We start from the raw sequence: 18,067 nt of genomic DNA, 5'->3' as shown, positions 1-18,067 counted from the left end.
CTGTCCATACCAGTGTGTAACAGCACTCCCTTGCTGTGTACCACGTGAGTCGCATCAGCCAGGCTAACCCAGTGTAGGATGCACTTGTTCCCTCTGTGGAAAGGGTTCTACGTGAAACCCAAAAGGGTTCTTCAAAGGGTTGTCCCATGGGGACAGCCGAAGAACCCTTTTAGGTTCTAGATAGCACCTTTTTTTCTTAGTGTGGGTATCTATATTAGATGCATTAGTGGCAACTGAACTGCAGTCTACTGAGACTGAGGCATTGGCATAGCAATCAAGTACATGGTTATTTTTATACAGTGCTCTCCTGCCATGCTTCAATGATGCATGAGTTCAGTACAGGTTTTGATTGAATGGATCAGGGATCTCTCAGTCTCCACTCCTCAATCATAAATTGTTCAATGGCTAGTGCGTTAGGTCAGTGCATGGTGTTTGTAGCATCAGGGTTGAGTTCAAAGCTTTCATTGGCCACTTATGCTGAATATATGTGTCACTGTCAGTGTTGCCAGTACTGTAATTTGCTTTGGATAAAAGTGTCCATAATGATATTATTGTCAGCTGAACAGCAGTGAGGTGTGTTAGCCATCCATCCTCTTTCCCTCCCTATAGCTGCAGTCATTTCCTCTTGACCTTGAACGCCCATGAAGCAGCAGAGTAGTTGTGAACATGCAGCAGCTCATCAAATATTTATACCCAGATCTAATTCAGGACTTCATGTGGTTTTCCTTTGCTTTGGGGCCAGGGTCTGTCTCTCTTGGGGTTGAGTAAAGTAAAATCTCTATGACTGCGCCAGCTTGCTTCAGAGTAAACATGGAGGAAAAAGGGAATGTTTGGAGGAATGTATTTTATTAGATTTGTTTTTTTTATCTCCAATTCACATAAAAATCTGTTTTAAATACTCAAGTTTATTCGAAACATTGAGATGACCTCAATTGACTGGGAACCGCGATATCATTCACATCCCCTCCCTTCCACATCCACATGCTTCCTCCTTCTGTATCACATATTACAGCTTTTAATGTTACATATAATGTGATCACTGGCCTGGTAGCTCCCCCGCCCCCCCACAATGCAGTTGATGCCCTGTCATCGTTCCAGTAGCAATCCCCTGTTGATTTAGCAGAGTGCTCTGCTCTGTTGCCTCTCTCTGTCCTGATCCCCTGATCCCCTGATTGGAACTCACAGCAGAGGTGAAGGCCAAGCTGCTGTGTAGGTATCTGGTAAGGAAAGACCAGGAGAAATTCTACAGTGGGTTGTGATGAAAAATAAATAAATAGGGTGACAGTGAAGGTGACACTGATAAAGAGAGAATGAGCGAAATGTTTGTGTCAGAGAGAAAAAAGAGAATGGGGTAGAGAGAGGGAGAGATGGAGAGGAAGAGAGCGAGGCAGCAAGAAAGAGAGGCAGTGAGAGAGAGAGAGAGAGAGAGAGAGGCAGAGGGAGGAATAAAGCTAGGCTAATCTCTGACATCTCGATGGGCTGTTCAGTGTCGTTGTTATTAGTTGTGCCACAGAGTTTCTAAACCCAGAGGCGCAACACCACGAGACATCCGGGAACGCTTGCGAAGCAGGCGTTTGGGGTTTGAGAAGTCAATGAGAGAAGTGAAAAATCCAACTGGGCACGTCTAGTTTTGATTTATATTTGGTTGAGTTGTCAATTAATGTGAATTCAATGTTGAATCAACAAAACATTTCAGCATGTCATTGGATTTAGGTTAATGGATGACGTTTTTAAAATCCATTCAGTTTTCCACGTTGATTCAATGAAATGAAGTGGAAACAATGTTGATTCATCCAGCTTTTGCAGAGTGGGATTCTTCCTTTATTTGTTAATTTTCTCAAAATCTAAAAGCACAACCAAGATTCAAACCAATGTCTTAAGTATAGAATAAAAATAACTTGATGCTGGATAATGAACAATGCCGAAATAGCCAAAACAAACTTCCAGAAGTAATCAAGGCACTCTCATGTACTGAATTTTTTTCTTTCTTCAGTTTTAAAGCAAATTTTCTTGCAATTCTATACATTTTGCAATGTCTAATGTGTATTCATGTGATATTTGAGTGACTCAAACATGGGTCTATGGGCTAAATAACCTACCTAAAAAATGCTAGCTGACGTGCAAGTTGATCTGGACATTTCTGAAAAGTTATGAATAGCTCTCTAAGGTGTGGAATGACTAACATGACAAGACAAAAACTGATGATGCACTACCCAATTTCTAAAGTGCATTCTACTCTTACAAATTTCAAGAGTAAGTTTAAAGCCGTTATGAGTTCCCCCCTGCCGACCCCGAGCACCCCCTAGCCCCTAGTGCAGGTGACTGCCGACTGACTGATCTACAAATCACCTTGCATCATAAATAACTCCTCAATAATATTTGTAAATCAGTCAATTTACCCATGATACATCACCCTTTTGATGATCTCGAACACGGCCAATGACATCACATGATAAGTTGGACTAGACACACGTTTCATACCTGTTTACACTGACAGTTCACGCTTTTGCGTTTTAATTTAGCTTTTGATAGAGGAATATGTCATGAAAATGAACTACATACAGACAATCATTTTAAGAGCCTGGAGATACTGCTGCTATTGACTTCAGCAGAAATCTTGACAGCTACGATAAAGCCAGACAGTATCAGCCAGGTGTGTCTGCAGAAACACTCGGTGCTGGTGTGTGAAATCACACACTGCAGGATAAGATGAAACACATTGCACTTCTATATACTTTCTTTTTCACCTCCTTTTGTAAGTGTTGAAAATAGCTGTTCCTTGTCTACTATCCTACAGAACACTCAGATGGTCGTATACGGTTCCTATAATTCCAGTGTTTAGCATTGAAAGATTCAATCATAGGAGTTATTATTTTTCAGATATTGTTGTATACACGCAACATTCCATAACCTGTAGATATGAAGGTGTGATGTGACTTGATTAATACCAGATACACAACTACCTGTGTATCTAAGCACTGCAATGTGTCCTGTTTATACGCATTGTCAAACCCCTGCATGTCAGCTGATCTTGTTCTGCGGTGCAATGGCTGTCTCACCTTGAGGTACACCTGCTGCTGTCTGACGCAGGTTGAGAACACGTCATACTCCCTCCAGCCGAGCCTTCTGCTGATGGAGCTGAACCACAAGCAATCTCACAGCACTGAAATGAGACCGTTCTATAGCACAGTACAGTACTATCATATGAAACAAAATACTATTATAATATGACAATTGAAAACCATAAGGTCTAGCACAGTGAATCAAACAGTCATGTGCTTTCAGTGTATGAATGATCCGACACTGGAGATCAAGCAAAAAGCAAACTATTGATCCTTTGTTTAATGATGATATTGCAGGCTAAGAGTCAACATCACCAATGCCTGTGTGTGTATATGTGTGTGTGTGTGTCTGTGTATTTGGAGGTGATGCACACAGGGCTTAAATGATCAGCTGTCAGAATGAGGCCAATAACACATTCTCATAATCAGAGTGTATTTGAAAGGAGTGTGCAAGAGACTCTCAGCTGAAACTATATACTCATGGTTTTTATTTAACAAACTGTATAATTATGCATGTAACATGTCTATTACATCCACCCCTGACATTTTCCTACCATTGAGGTTTGACATTATGTCCTGGTCTTATTGTGCAGGGGTGGATGTAATTATTGTGCTGATGTACTTTGTTTGTAAGTAACACTGGTTTATACCATGCAGTTTCTGTTGGCCAAACCTATGTTTTATTGGCTTGTTCAAGGTTGTGAATAATTCCCACTGTGAAATGTTGGGACAAAAAGCAAGCACCCACTACTTATTTTCAGTCATATTCATTCTCACACAATCATATAGGCCTAGTCCAATTCTCCAAGGCATTATTTGCTTACCAAATGCAGTCATATGTCTTGCGTTTTAGCGCTGAACAACCATAACGCGCGTGCGCACTATCCCGCTCATGGCTGCTGCCACGGTCAGTGAGTGCTGCTGCCACGGTCAGTGAGTGCTGCTGACACCGCTGTGACCAAAAAACAAGCGTGTGCTGTCGGGTGCTGAATCCACGTTGTCCCAAACCGAGATGAAAACGGAGTTGGTTGTGCAAACACGAAGTCCTACCAGTAAAAATCTACCATTGAAATATTTTGGATGTGTTACCTTGGTTTGGTTCAAGAACTGTAACTATGTAAGTATTTACTCAATGCCAAATTTTGCTTGAAATAGCGCAGGCAAGGATGCATATCCTGCTGCACTGTTGGTCAGCGGTGCTGCTAGCAACTTAACAAGGCAGCATGCAAATTCCGAACGTTTTCTAAACATGATAGGTAGCTAATTGTTATTTTCCCCTTAATATGACACGCACTAATCTGGATGTTTTAATTTTCTAGTGACGTTCAGTGATCTAATCATTGATGTTTGTCAAGGTAGAAAGCCATGCCATTTGGCTAGCTAGTTAACGTAATATCACAATTCAAAAGGATTGTCAGAAACAAATTGAAAAGAGGACGACATTAACTTTTATGTTGGTTTGAGTTTTTGTATATTTATATTTTCACTTGCGGTTGTTTGATGTATAAGTACACCTGTCATATCCATGCAACTTATCTCAATTTACTCCTGAAAGTTGTAATAGTAGGATGCACAAGGTACACTTTCGAAATTGGGTAGAGCATCATACGTTTTCTTCTTGCCATTGCAGACCTTAGAGAGCTATTTATAACTTGTCAGAAATGTACAGATCAACTTGCCCATGTCTGCAAAAAAAATGTTGCTCTGTTTTTTGTTGTTGTTGTCCATAGATGTTTCTGTAATGTTTGTCACTCAAATAACACATGAACACGCGGAATGTTCCCCAATGCTGGAAGGGGGCCCTGAGTGAAAGTTTGGGAACCCCTGCTGTACAAGACTGTAGACTTGGGCGATATGGATGAAAATCCATATCTGGATACATTTTTTTAAATGACCCTTTAAACCACTACTACTACTAGTTTGATTGTAGCCATTACCCATATTAGTAAACCTAAGGAACGATATCAGCAAAATGCCTGCGATAAGTGTTCGTTATGGTCGGTGTCGATAACGTTTGTTTTATCGTCCCAGCTTTACTGCAGACTAAGCAGCAGAGTGCACAGGCTGTAGCACGTACTGGTCCTATAGAATGGAAACGGTAACCGGAGCCTAATTTCCTAAGGCTCCCTGGCCCAGTCAAGCTAAACTAAACGGGCATAGAGTGCACGGCATGTAAATGAGAAGTGTGTGAGTGACATTTTGTTTTGCAATTAGTGTTATGCGTCTTGTGTATACAGAATACACCAGTGTTTTCTCCACCACACATCTAACAGTGAGGCTACTGTCAACAGTGCCGTGGTGATGCAGTTTTAGCTTGCCAGTCTTTTTGGGTGTTACTTTTTCAGTAATAGGAGAAGCCATACTATAACCAGCAGATATGTAATTGAAGAGCAGGATAGGTAGATAGAAATTCCATTGAAAGGTTGAAAAGAAGAGTTCAGTAATGGACACCTCGGACTCGTAATATGACCCATTTGAAATGGATGAATTGCATTCCATTGATCAACGGTACATCTACAATGATCCTGTTTTATTTTCAATCCTTTTCGCAATACATGATGGGTTGTCTGGTTGTGGGTGTGCATGGTTATACATTTTGAAAGCACCTAAATTCCCTGCTATCAACATATTCCAGTGTTCCATGCCCAAGGCTCCGCTGCTCAGAAGGGGATGTTTTGGAATTCAGTCGCTTCATAGCCTAACTGTTAAACTGAAACCATATCTGCCTCAGCTAAGTGTTGGCAGTCATCAAGGCCTAATCGATGGAATGTTCTCTCTCTGACTTGATGGGTAAGATGTCTTAAGATATTATTGCTGAATTGCTGCTTTTTATCTCCTCTTACACACATGTGCGCGCACACACAGCCTTTGAAGCTTATTGTTGGGTGGCTGAATCCCAGACATCAGACAGTATCCCATAATGACTAATAAAATGTTGATCACTAGGTGTGCTCTTATAGACATGACTCTCCACACACAGGGAGGAGGATGCCTGAAACAAGTGTATATAGTGTGGAATAGCGAAGTCTTACTTAGAACACTCATTTGGCCTTGTCTGAAATATGTGCTTTACCCAAAGAGACGGCAGAATTGAATGACCTCGGGGCTTCTTTCTTCCTCAACTATTTAATGTGCTATGAAAACAGTTTGAGTGTGTGTGGGCAGATTATTCTCTACTGCACCTGTAAGAGGTTTGCAGTGCATTATCATGCTCAGTTTGTAGCTACACTACTAGCCAGTAGCCACATTGTTTACCAAATTCCCAAATGAAGTTCCATATAAAGGCTAGAACTCGATTTGCCTCTTGTTACTGTCACAATGGTAGGCTAGGTTTGGAGCAGGAGTGGGGATAAATAGGCCTGCCAGATAAACACCGGCTAGCTACTCCTCGACAGACTCTTTCATGTCTTCTTCAGCACTGGAATGTACTGCTCATGAAGTCTGCCTCTAACTGTTTTCAGCATCACTGACATAGGACCTTCAGAGCCAAAGAGGCTTTTTTACTGACTGTTTTACTGGCACTGAAATATTCATGCCAGCGGTTTTGAACAGGCAACGTTCTCCTCTTTCACTGTGTTTTGAACAAGCACCAAGAGGCTCTCCTCTTTCTGACACATTTAGCTCTCCCTTCAGCTCTCACATGGAGGACTTTCTAGGTCCCTTGGGGTAGTCACTGACTCGCTGGTTGCTGCAGGCTAGTTAGTTGAAGGTTTGGTAGTGGTGGTGACAGTGGTTGAGTCTTTTACCTCGGCACCAGTTAAGTGGTAAAGCTATGTGAGCAGTGGTTTAAACTTTAGACACGCACACGTAATCCAGAGTTGTTGTAAAGATATCCCCCCAAGGTTGGCCTGCAGCTAGTCCAATGGACTTGGTGGATAATAGCTCTGAATCTGAAGCTCTGAATTGGCTTCTATCTCGAGGTCTACTAGCCTATATGTAAGCTGTGCTGATTGTGTCCACTTGATCTGCATGAAAGTTGTGTGTTTTGGGCACAGATTAATCTATGGTAGTCTCTCTGCCTTGTCCATGTAGGTCTACTTGCACAGTTTGCTGCCTGTTTGCTCTCTGTCCTCCCCAGTACTGTCATCAGAGCCAATGTGGCTCTGTCTGATGAGGTGTAGTGGATGGGACTGTGATTGCTGCTGTTCAGTGCTCGCTCATGCATGGGAACATGATGTTTCCATTACCTGGGAAATAGACAATGATAGCTCTCAGGTCAGGACAGAGGTCCCTGCTGCAGCTCCTATAGACTCACAGACCCAAACCCAACCTTAACATTAACATTTCTTACTGTGGTGTGTGTGAATAGGAAATCAGCTAGGCCTGAAACGAGGACACGAGCGCGCACATGCATACACACGCCCTTTCTGAGCTGCTTTTAGGAACAGACTTTGATAAGAGCATTGTACGTATGCTGTATGCCTACAGCACATCACACTGTTTTCTCATAGATCCATTAATGTATTAACGAAGGCATAATCCTAAATATAAAATGTGTTTTCCTTTTAAGCCGACATTTCATAACAGATGCAGTTGTTTGTGCAGTCCCCACCAGGGACGTGTTGCCCACTCTGACACAGCGGGACTCCATAAATACGCTTTTGAGAACAGATGAAACATTTGAGGGAACCACAACATCTTCATTCAAATGAACATGCAAATGAAGTTACATTACTATAAGAATAGACAACTGTCCTCATGTGGACTGGAGAGTCCGTGGGCAGATGGTTTGGCCTTTGGAGAAGGAGACCTCCTGTGTCACTCTATCAAGACACTTTAGACTACTTTATCAATCTTGTTGAATAAGAGCAGTTGTTAGCCAACCAAAATGGAGAGCTCTATGCTTTGCTCGCTGCTCAAATTGTGTACCACTTAGCCTAATATATTTTTTTTAAAGCAGCCAGCTGTGCCCTTGTTACATAAGGGCCAATTTCCCAGACAGATTAAAGCTTCCCCCCTTGACTAAATTGCACTAAGTTACTTTAAAATGGTTGGTTTCATGAACATGGATTAGGACTTTGTGTACTCTTAAGTCCCGGAATATGACTAGTCCACTAGTGCAGATTTGACAGTAAAAAAACAATTTTGGCCAGTTATTTACGTTCTGACTCCAGGACTGTGTGATCCAAGGTTAGTTATGGAATTGGCGTAAGTCATAACTTTGAAATCATGTTAACTTCTCACTTAGTAAATCACGTTGTTGACATTGTCATACATCAAATGTTGAGCGACGCACCATTTGAAGTGGATAGCTATAGGCTAAATAGGCCTTATTCAGTGAGCGCTCTTCTGTCCTGGCCAGTAACATGGTGCAGACAGAATGTCATTTGGAAGAAGTCCTCTGCCAACATAAAACCCCAGCTCATAAAGTCTACTGCAGTGAAAATGACCTAAATAAACACAACCCCAAAATAAACCTCCCTGGGTTCACATAACCTTCCCCAAATAGAGGACAGGAAGGGGAAGAGCAGATAGACCACTTCTCTAAAAGTTGGAAATGAGGCTACCTGAGCAGTGCCATCCTGGGTTTTAGATTTCAAGATCCTACACCGTTTGCTACCCTGGATCGGAGTACCCCTCTGACGATTTGTAAAACGCAAACGCATTCTAACTTCTGATTGGTCCCAGAAACCGATAGGTTGAGCCAGAACACACGTGGGTAAAGCGGCGTTTTGAAAATTTGGCATTGGCTTTGATGCTCCGATTGGGTAGAGATTATCTAATCGCTATTTACTTTTTTTGTACAATACTCCTCATTTTGACATCACAACAACAAACTTCAGTGATTGCAGTCTCAGACTGAAGTATGTAGCGAACGACAGGGCAGCGGAAGAATTCCATTTGTCGTCAGGCAATACAGTGTGCTAAATGCCTATCATTGTATCCCACAGCTTTTTCCACAGCTGTGCTGATTTACCTGTATCTCTGCCACGTGGGACACGAGCTAGCTGAAGGGTCAGAGTTGACTGCATGAGGAGGCAGAGTTAAGGGAACCTGGTCCTGACCTAGACCCCAACAGTCACACTTCTAGACCAGAGGTCTGTGGTCCTCTCCTCTAGAGATGGTGAGTGTTCTGTCTGTGTGTGTCTGAGGAGGCTGATGGGAGGAGCTATAGGAGGACAACTCATAATGGCTGGAATGGATTCAATGGAATGGTACCAAACACATGGAAACAACGTGTTTGACTCCGTTCCATTGAATCCATTCCAGCCATTACAATGTGTCCGTCCTCCTATAGCTCCTCCCATCTGGTGTGTGCCTGTCTGAGTGCGAGGATGTCTATCTTTGTCTGTGGCTATATTGTATTTTGGGTCTGACGGTCTGTGTGTGTTTCTGTATGTCAGGTCTTGCATAAAGACAGGTTGTTTGAGAGGAGAAAGAGGTGATGTGTAATGTTGTGGTTGTTGATGTGCACCCCTCTCTCTGATGTAGAGGTGTGATTTTCCCTGCAGTGTTAATTTCACTTTAGTGAAATTTAACAAGACAATAATTCCACGTGAGACTAATGGACATTCAAGTAGACATGAAACTGTCATCTGTTTTGTCCAATCATAAGCATGCATCCCTGTGCAGAATATATCATGCAATCCTCTCATTGACTGATAACGTCTTTCTGTTTCACAGGATTTTTGCGTTGATCTGGCTCTCCCACACGCACACAGCTCCCGACACTTCAGTCACTCGTCTCGGTCTCTTTTGAACTGATTCTTTTGAATTGCTACACAGCCAGGACAGTTCAATTGTAATAAACTAACTTCAATTAGAAACAATCATTTATTTGTTCATCTTTGCTTTCATATATGCCACTTTTGCTCTGATCACATCGTAAGCTCTATTTTGCCATGTGCGCTGTCATTTATCTGCGAGTTGCAGTTGCCTTTTCTGATTGGAAAAACAAATGCTTTTCACTGAAATATTAGGAGTACAGTAATACTTCTGGCTTTGTTGGAAGGCTCATATTCTCCCCTTTAAAAGGAAATCAATATTATTTACCCCCCTTCGACAGTTATTATGGGGAGAAAATCTGAGCTAAATTTAACCTGTAGGCTTTATATCCTATAGCCTATGGTTAATTTTGGCTGGCATTGGTTACAATGTTGTCAGTTAAGGAGTATGAGGCGATAATAGGCTGTGTGCACATGATGCAAGTAAGAGGTAAATCTAAATTATTTAATGGGAAGAAAATGCACTGACTAAAACTAGACAGTAAATAACTAAAACAAAGGATGAAATTACTTAAGTGGCTAAGATCAAAGTATATTTTAAGACTTAAACTAGGAATAAAACAAAATCTAAAATAGCTGCTAAAAGTAGCCCTTTACACCTTTTGAAAATTGGAGATTTGGGTACTGATAAGTGCCTCAATAGTAACTATAAAATATGTCAGTGCTCAGGCTGTGCTCTTCACAACGTGATAAGAAGTTGCCCCCACCTCTCCCGCTAATTGGGCAACTTTTGCAACAAAAAAAAGTTTGAGTGAGAAAAATGCTGTAAATTAAGAGGACTCGATGTATTTTGAAAGATGAGATGTTGAGGATTATAATAAATACATGCTTTGATGTCATACAGTGCCTTCAGAAAGTATTCATACCCCTTGACCTATTCCACATTTTGTTGTTATAGCCTGAATTCAAAATGGATTACATTTATTTTTCTTCTTACCAATCTACACACAATACCCCATAACAACAAAGTGGGAAAACATTTTTTGGGACATTTTGGCAAATGTATTAAATGAAATACAGATATCTAATTTACATAAGTATTCACACCCCTGAGTCACTACATGTTAGAATCAATCTTTCTAAGTAAATCCCTCTAAGAGCTTTCCACACCTGCATTGTGCAACATTTGCCCATTTTATTATTTTCAAAATTCTTCAATCTCTCATTTGGTTGTTGATCATTGCTAGATAACCATGCTCCACCCCCAGTCCTTAACGATTACAAGCAAACCCATAACATGACACAGTCACCACTATGGTTGAAAATATGGAGAGTGGTACTTAGTAATGTGTTGTATTGGAATTACTCCAAACATTACACCTTTTGTATTCAGGACAAAAAAGTGAATTGCTTTGCCACATTTTTCGCAGTATTACTTTAGTGCCTTGATGCATGTTTTGGAATATTTTTTATTCTGTACATGTTTCCTTTTCACTCTGTCAATTAGGTTAGTATTGTGGAGTAACTACGATGTTGATCCATCCTCAGTTTTTTTTCCTATCACAAGCTATTTAAACTTTTAACTGTTTTAAAGTCCCCATTGGCCTCATGGTGAAATAAATCTCTGATCAGTTTCCTTCCTCTCCGGCAACTCAGCAACTGAGTTAGGAAGGACGCCTGTATCATTGTAGTAACTGGGTGTATTGATACAGCATCCATAGTGTAATTAATTACTTCACCATGCTCCGAGGTATTCAATGTCTGCTTGTCAATTTTTACCCATCTACCAATAGGTGCCCTTTGCGAGGCATTGGAAAACCTCTGTTTTTTTTGTGGTTGAATCTGTGTTTGAAATTCAATGGTTGACAGGGATACAGAGATGATTTAGTAATTCAAAAATCATGCCAAACATCATTATTGCACACACAGTGAGTCCATTCAACTTATTATTTGACTTGTTAAGCACATTTTTACTCCTGAACTTATTTAGGCTTGCCATAACAAAGGGTTGAATACTTACTTATTGACTCAAGACTTTTCAGCTTTCCATTTTTTATTATTTTGCAAAAATATTCTCAAAATGTAATTCCTCTAACATTATGGGGTATTGTGTGTGTGTGTGTGTGTGTGTGTGTGTGTGTGTAGGCCATTGATATAAAAAAAGCTATTTATTCCATGTTAAATTCAGGCTGTAACACAACAAAATGTGGAAAAAGTCAAGGGGTCTGAATACTTTCTGAAGCAAGCCAAACAGTCCAAATGTGCACTTCAGATTTCCATATAAAACTCATGTCATATACAGTGTCAACGTTTATGTTCACTATGTTTGATGTACGGTTATAAGATGACATGGCGCCATACCTTGGGTTGTTCTGAACAGAATGTTTTGTCTATTGTGAAGAAACTTTGCCACGGAACACATACCTGAATTCACTTATGACTCCTTTTTATTTGCACCAGAATTACAATCTGTTAGTCTTAATTGCCTTGTTAAAGTCTAACACTGTAAGATTTTATAACTTTGCTGGTCAGAACAAGCTTTCAAATGATGCCCACCTGACTCAGATTGCGATTTATAATGGGCCGTTTTTGGATTGCTTAAACAACAGTAATTGTGTAATTACAGGGATGTAGGGTTCTGTTCCAAACAAAACAACTACAAGTGTGCTTGCTCTAGTTCCTCAACAGCACAGCTAGGAGAGTTCAAAATAGCACCTTATAGTTGAAGACTCTTCTTTGAGTCATGAAAGTACATTGAACTGACATAGGAACTGTGTACACTTTAGAGAGGTGTGTGGGCACTTGGAGACACCAGTTAGTCCTCTCACTCAAAATATATATATTTTTGTCTTATGCTATACCTACAGTACCTCACATTTTCCAGGAATATTCTCATCTTACTTAGGGATGTGCATCTTTCCCTTTCAAGACAGTTCGATACATGGGCTCTGATACAATAAAGGAACGATACGTTTTAGTTTGAAACAATTCGGGGGGTGGGTGGAGGGCAGCAATATATCATCTTTTTTATCCCCCCACTTTGGTTCTGAATTTACCAGCACCCACTAATTAACTTGTCATTTTTGCAGATTAAGTGTTTGGGCTAGTAAGGTATCCATTTTTATTGTTTACAAATTAGCTATGACATAGCCAATTAAAAAAATAAAAATAATATATACACACAGTGCATTTGGAAAGTATTCAGACCCCTTGACTTTTTCCACATTTTGTTATGTTATAGCCTTATTCTAAAATGGATTAAAAAAATGTTTTAAAGTCTTCATCAATATACACACTACCCCATAATGACAAAGCTAAAACAGGTTTTTAGACATTTTTGCAAATGTATTAAACATTAAAAAAAACGGATACCTTATTTACATAAGTATTCAGACCCTTTGCTATGAGACTCGAAATTGAGCTCAGGTGCTTCCTGTTTCCATTGATCATCCTTGATCTTTCAACAACTTGACTGGACATGATTTGGAAAGGCGCACACACCTGTCTATATAAGGTCCCACAGTTGACAGTGCAAAAACCAAGCCATGAGGTTGAAGGAATTGTCCGTAGAGCTCCGAGACAGGATTGTGTTGAGGCACAGATCTGGGGGAAGGGTACCAAAAAATGTCTGCAGCATTGAAGGTCCCCAAGAACACAGTAGCTTCCATCATTCTTAAATGGAAGAAGTTTGGAAGTACCAAGACTCTTCCTAGAGCTGGTCACCCGGGCAAACTGAGCAATCGGGAGATAAGGGCCTTGGTCAAGGGAGGTGACCAAGAACCCGATGGTGACTCTGACAGAGCTCCAGAGTTCCTCTGTGGAGATGGTTGTCTTTCTGGAAGGTTCACCCATCTCTGCAGAACTCCACAATCAGGCCTTTATGGTTTAATACATGGATCCTGGAATTCCTGACGGACCACGCCCAGGTGGTAAGGGTAGGCAACAACACAGCCGCCACGCTGATCCTCAACACGGGGGCCCCTCGGGTGCGTGCTCAGTCTCCTCCTGTACTCCCTGTTCACTCATGACTGCACGGCCAGGCACGACTCCAACACCATCATTAAGTTTGCTGATGACAACAGTGGTAGGCCTGATCACTGGCAATGATGACACAGCTTATAGAGAGGAGGTCAGAGACCTGACTGTGTGGTGCAAGGACAACAACCTCTCCCTCAACATGATCAAGACAAAGGAGATGATTGTGGACTACAGGAAAAGGAGGGCCGAGCACGCCCCCATTCTCATCGATGGGGCTGTAGTGGAGCAGGTTAAGAGCTTCAAGTTCCTTGGCGTCCACGTCACCAACTAACTAACTGCCCAAGCACACCAAGACAGTCGTGATGAGGGCACGACAAAGCCTATTCCCCCTCAGGAGACTGAAAAGATTTGGCATTAGTCCACAGATCCTCAAAAGGTTTTACAGCTTCACCATCGAGAGAATCCTGACGGGTTGCATCACTGCCTGGTATGGCAACTGCTTGGCCTCCGGCCGCAAGGCACTACAGAGGGTAGTGCGTACGGCCCAGTACATCACCGGGGCCAAGCTTCCTGCCATCCAGGACCTCTATACCAGGCGGTGTCAGAGGAAGGCCCTAAAAATTGCCAGTGACGCAGATGTACAAGATCAGGAACAGGCCACCTACCTCACATGGGTCAGGAAGCAGGACGCATTTGGACTAGGCTACAAATATTCCCAGGGGTGGTTCGGCATGAAAAATGATTTGTAGATCACTGACTGTTACATGATAAGTTCAACATTTGAAGGAGAGGAAGCATCAGTTGTCCCAAAATATGGGGTATTTTCAGAAGGTAGAACATAAAAAAAAAATATATATATATATATATATATTGCTAAAAAAAAATAAAGGGAACACTTAAACAACACAATGTAACTCCAAGTCAATCACACTTCTGTAAAATCAAACTGTCCACTTAGGAAGCAACACTGATTGACAATAAATTCCACATGCTGTTGTGCAAATGGAATAGACAACAGGTGGAAATTATAGGCAATTAGCAAGACACCCCCAATAAAGGAGTGGTTCTGCAGGTGGAGACCACAGACCACTTCTCAGTTCCTATGCTTCCTGGCTGATGTTTTGGTCACTTTTGAATGCTGGCGGTGCTTTCACTCTAGTGGTACCATGAGATGGAGTCTACAACCCACACAAGTGGCTCAGGTAGTGCAGCTCATCCAGGATGGCACATCAATGCGTGCTGTGGCAAGAAGGTTTGCTGTGTCTGTCAGTGTAGTGTCCAGAGCATGGAGGCGCTACCAAGAGACAGGCCAGTACATCAGGAGACGTGGAGGAGGCCGTAGGAGGGCAACAACCCAGCAGCAGGACCGCTACCTCCGCCTTTGTGCAAGGAGGAGCAGGAGGAGCACTGCCAGAGCCCTGCAAAATGATCTCCAGCAGGCCACAAATGTGCATGTGTCTGCTCAAACGGTCAGAAACAGACTCCATGAGGGTGGTATGATGGCCTGACGTCCACAGGTGGGGGTTGTGCTTACAGCCCAACACCGTGCAGGACTTTTGGCATTTGCCAGAGAACACCAAGATTGGCAAATTCGCCACTGGCGCCCTGTGCTCTTCACAGATGAAAGCAGGTTCACACTGAGCACGTGAGAGATGTGACAGAGTCTGGAGACGCCGTGGAGAACGTTCTGCTGCCTGCAACATCCTCCAGCATGACCGGTTTGGCGGTGGGTCAGTCATGGTGTGGGGTGGCATTTCTTTGGGGGGCCGCACAGCCCTCCATGTGCTCGCCAGAGGTAGCCTGACTGCCATTAGGTACCGAGATGAGATCCTCAGACCCCTTGTGAGACCATATGCTGGTGCAGTTGGCCCTGGGTTCCTCCTAATGCAAGACAATGCTAGACCTCACGTGGCTGGAGTGTGTCAGCAGTTCCTGCAAGAGGAAGGCATTGATGCTATGGATTGGCCCGCCCATTCCCCAGACCTGAATCCAATTGAGCACATCTGGGACATCATGTCTCGCTCCATCCACCAACGCCACGTTGCACCACAGACTGTCCAGGAGTTGGCGGATGCTTTAGTCCAGGTCTGGGAGGAGATCCCTCAGGAGACCATCCACCACCTCATCAGGAGCATGCCCAGGCGTTGCAGGGAGGTCATACAGGCACGTGGAGGCCACACACACTACTGAGCCTCATTTTGACTTGTTTTAAGGGCATTACATCAAAGTTGGATCAGCCTGTAGTGTGGTTTTCCACTTTAATTTTGAGTGTGACACCAAATCCAGACCTCCATGAGTTGATAAATTGGATTTCCATTGATTATTTTTGTGTGATTTTGTTGTCAGCACATTCAATTATGTAAAGAAAAAAGTATTTAATAAGATTATTTCTTTCATTCAGATCTAGGGTGTGTTGTTTAAGTGTTCCCTTTATTTTTTTGAGCAGTGTGTGTATGATGTGTGTGTGTGTGTGTGTGTATATATATATATATATATATATATATAAATAAAAAAAGTGAATCGGCGATTTGTAACGCTTGAATCGATTTTCTGACCAATGCATGCTACATTTGGATCGGTTTGGGCTCTGCGGACCGGTGCAGTCAACTTTAAACCTTTGATTCGGGGACCGATACATATCAGTGAATTGTTACACCCCTAATGTTACTGTATGTATCCACGAGTATTTTCTGATTTTGTTATCAACAAATGCGGCAAAGTACAATAAACGTTAAATGCACATACATTGAACAGTAATGTTTGAATTCAGTCTTGTCACATGAACTATTGTCCTCAACTTTGGTCTAAGAATTTTCCCATAATCACCAAACTCTTCCCTTTCAATTGCTACCATGATTATGCATATGCTTTTCATATTTGTTCTGTAAGAAATATAATTTGGCCCTATCCATATAAGCCAATTCTCATGAGTGTAAAGCGTTAACACTGATGCAGACAGGCAGTGCAATGTATGTTTCCCATGCCACTAAAACCCATTTGGATTGAATAGAGAGGGGGAGAGCGATGGAGAGGAATAGAAAGAGACTGACCTTGGGCTCAAAGCTCCACATGGTGCTCTCTCTACTGTGTACAGTTAGGCTTGCAAATCGGCACACATTAGCTGACACAGCTTATTTTTAGGCAAGCACGCTATCCCTACGATCATGTAGTAATGTTAATATTGTATAGAGCAACATTGGCTTTGTAAGTAGGACAAATGGAAATATGCTGCAGCACCTGTTGCAAGGAGGTGTTACTGTCATGTATATGCATTGTAATATGGCTTGTCTGGCTCAGCAAACAAACACCTAACTGTAATTGGCAAAGTCATTTGGAGTTTTTCTGACTTTTTACAAAGGATCGTGTTCTCAATGACTTTGTTCTTCCTTCCTCTCAGAGGTCCATCCGATTGTTTGCCAACGACGACCGCCACGTCATGGCAAAGCACGCCAGCATCTACCCTTCACCAGAGGAGCTGGAGGCTGTCCAGAAGCTGGTGTCCACCGTGGAATGTGCCCTCAAGCAGGTATCAGACTGGATGGACAACCTCGACGCCTCCCTAAGCAAGGTCCCGACCCCCACCACCAGCGACGCCAAGGATGTTGAAGACTCTACCGGCACCCGCAGCACCACAAAGTGAGTCTTCTCCCATGTTGCAAAAGCTTGAGACACTCTACACGGTAGGTTTTAACAAAGCAGTTATACATTTACTGCTAACTATGTTCTGGTCAAAATGCGTGGGCTACATCAATTTAATTTTGAGCGTCTGAGAGTTAAACATTTTGGTAAAAAATGACATCCTTAGAAACTAGTGTTATGCTGCTGATTTTACTGCTCTGCTCTATCCTCACCAGGCCCCAGAATGCGTCGATCCTGTGTGGGGTTATGCGTGTTGGTATTGTGGCTAAAGGCCTCCTGGTTAAAGGAGACATGGACTTGGAGCTGGTCCTGATGTGCAGAGATAAACCCACCAAACTACTGCTGTACACTGTCAGCGCCAACCTGCCAGTACAACTACAGGTTTGTTTTCACTCAAGCATTTTACATGAGCAAACTAACTGTAACATTTTCAAATTGATGGTATGGCACATTATTCTAAAAAATGTACAATTTTCCAATGTGAGTTCCGAATACCACTACTTTACGTTGTGCAGTGCAGATCTGAGCCTACCACCATTGCTTTCTGTAATATAGTGCAGACCTAACTACATCCACAAATGCAGTTTCTAGTGCATTGCAGAGCTGACTACTGTTCTGTACATGGTCTCCTCGTCCTCCCCATCATCCAGTTAAATACCGCTCCAGCCTGCTGTGAAGGTTATCATCAAGGGACGATTCCATTAGCACCTTTCGGCTTCACAG

General features: G+C 42.3%; 1 protein-coding gene across 1 annotated transcript in view; it reads left to right on the top strand.

The window, feature by feature from the left end:
• The first annotated feature begins 3,997 nt into the window (after positions 1–3,997).
• The window catches only part of LOC115164740 (spermatid perinuclear RNA-binding protein), a 38,621-nt gene continuing 24,551 nt past the window's right edge, over positions 3,998–18,067 (top strand). The window contains exons 1-4 of the mRNA XM_029717499.1: positions 3,998–4,179; positions 8,954–9,126; positions 17,103–17,341; positions 17,560–17,725. Of these exons, the coding sequence (XP_029573359.1) occupies positions 9,124–9,126; positions 17,103–17,341; positions 17,560–17,725 (408 nt within the window). The 5' untranslated portion in view covers positions 3,998–4,179; positions 8,954–9,123. The remainder of the gene's footprint in view (positions 4,180–8,953; positions 9,127–17,102; positions 17,342–17,559; positions 17,726–18,067) is intronic.

Source organism: Salmo trutta, chromosome 27 (genome assembly GCF_901001165.1).
Source record: "Salmo trutta chromosome 27, fSalTru1.1, whole genome shotgun sequence".
NCBI classification, from domain to species: Eukaryota; Metazoa; Chordata; class Actinopteri; order Salmoniformes; family Salmonidae; genus Salmo; species Salmo trutta.
This window is presented reverse-complemented; position numbering and strand designations above follow the sequence as displayed.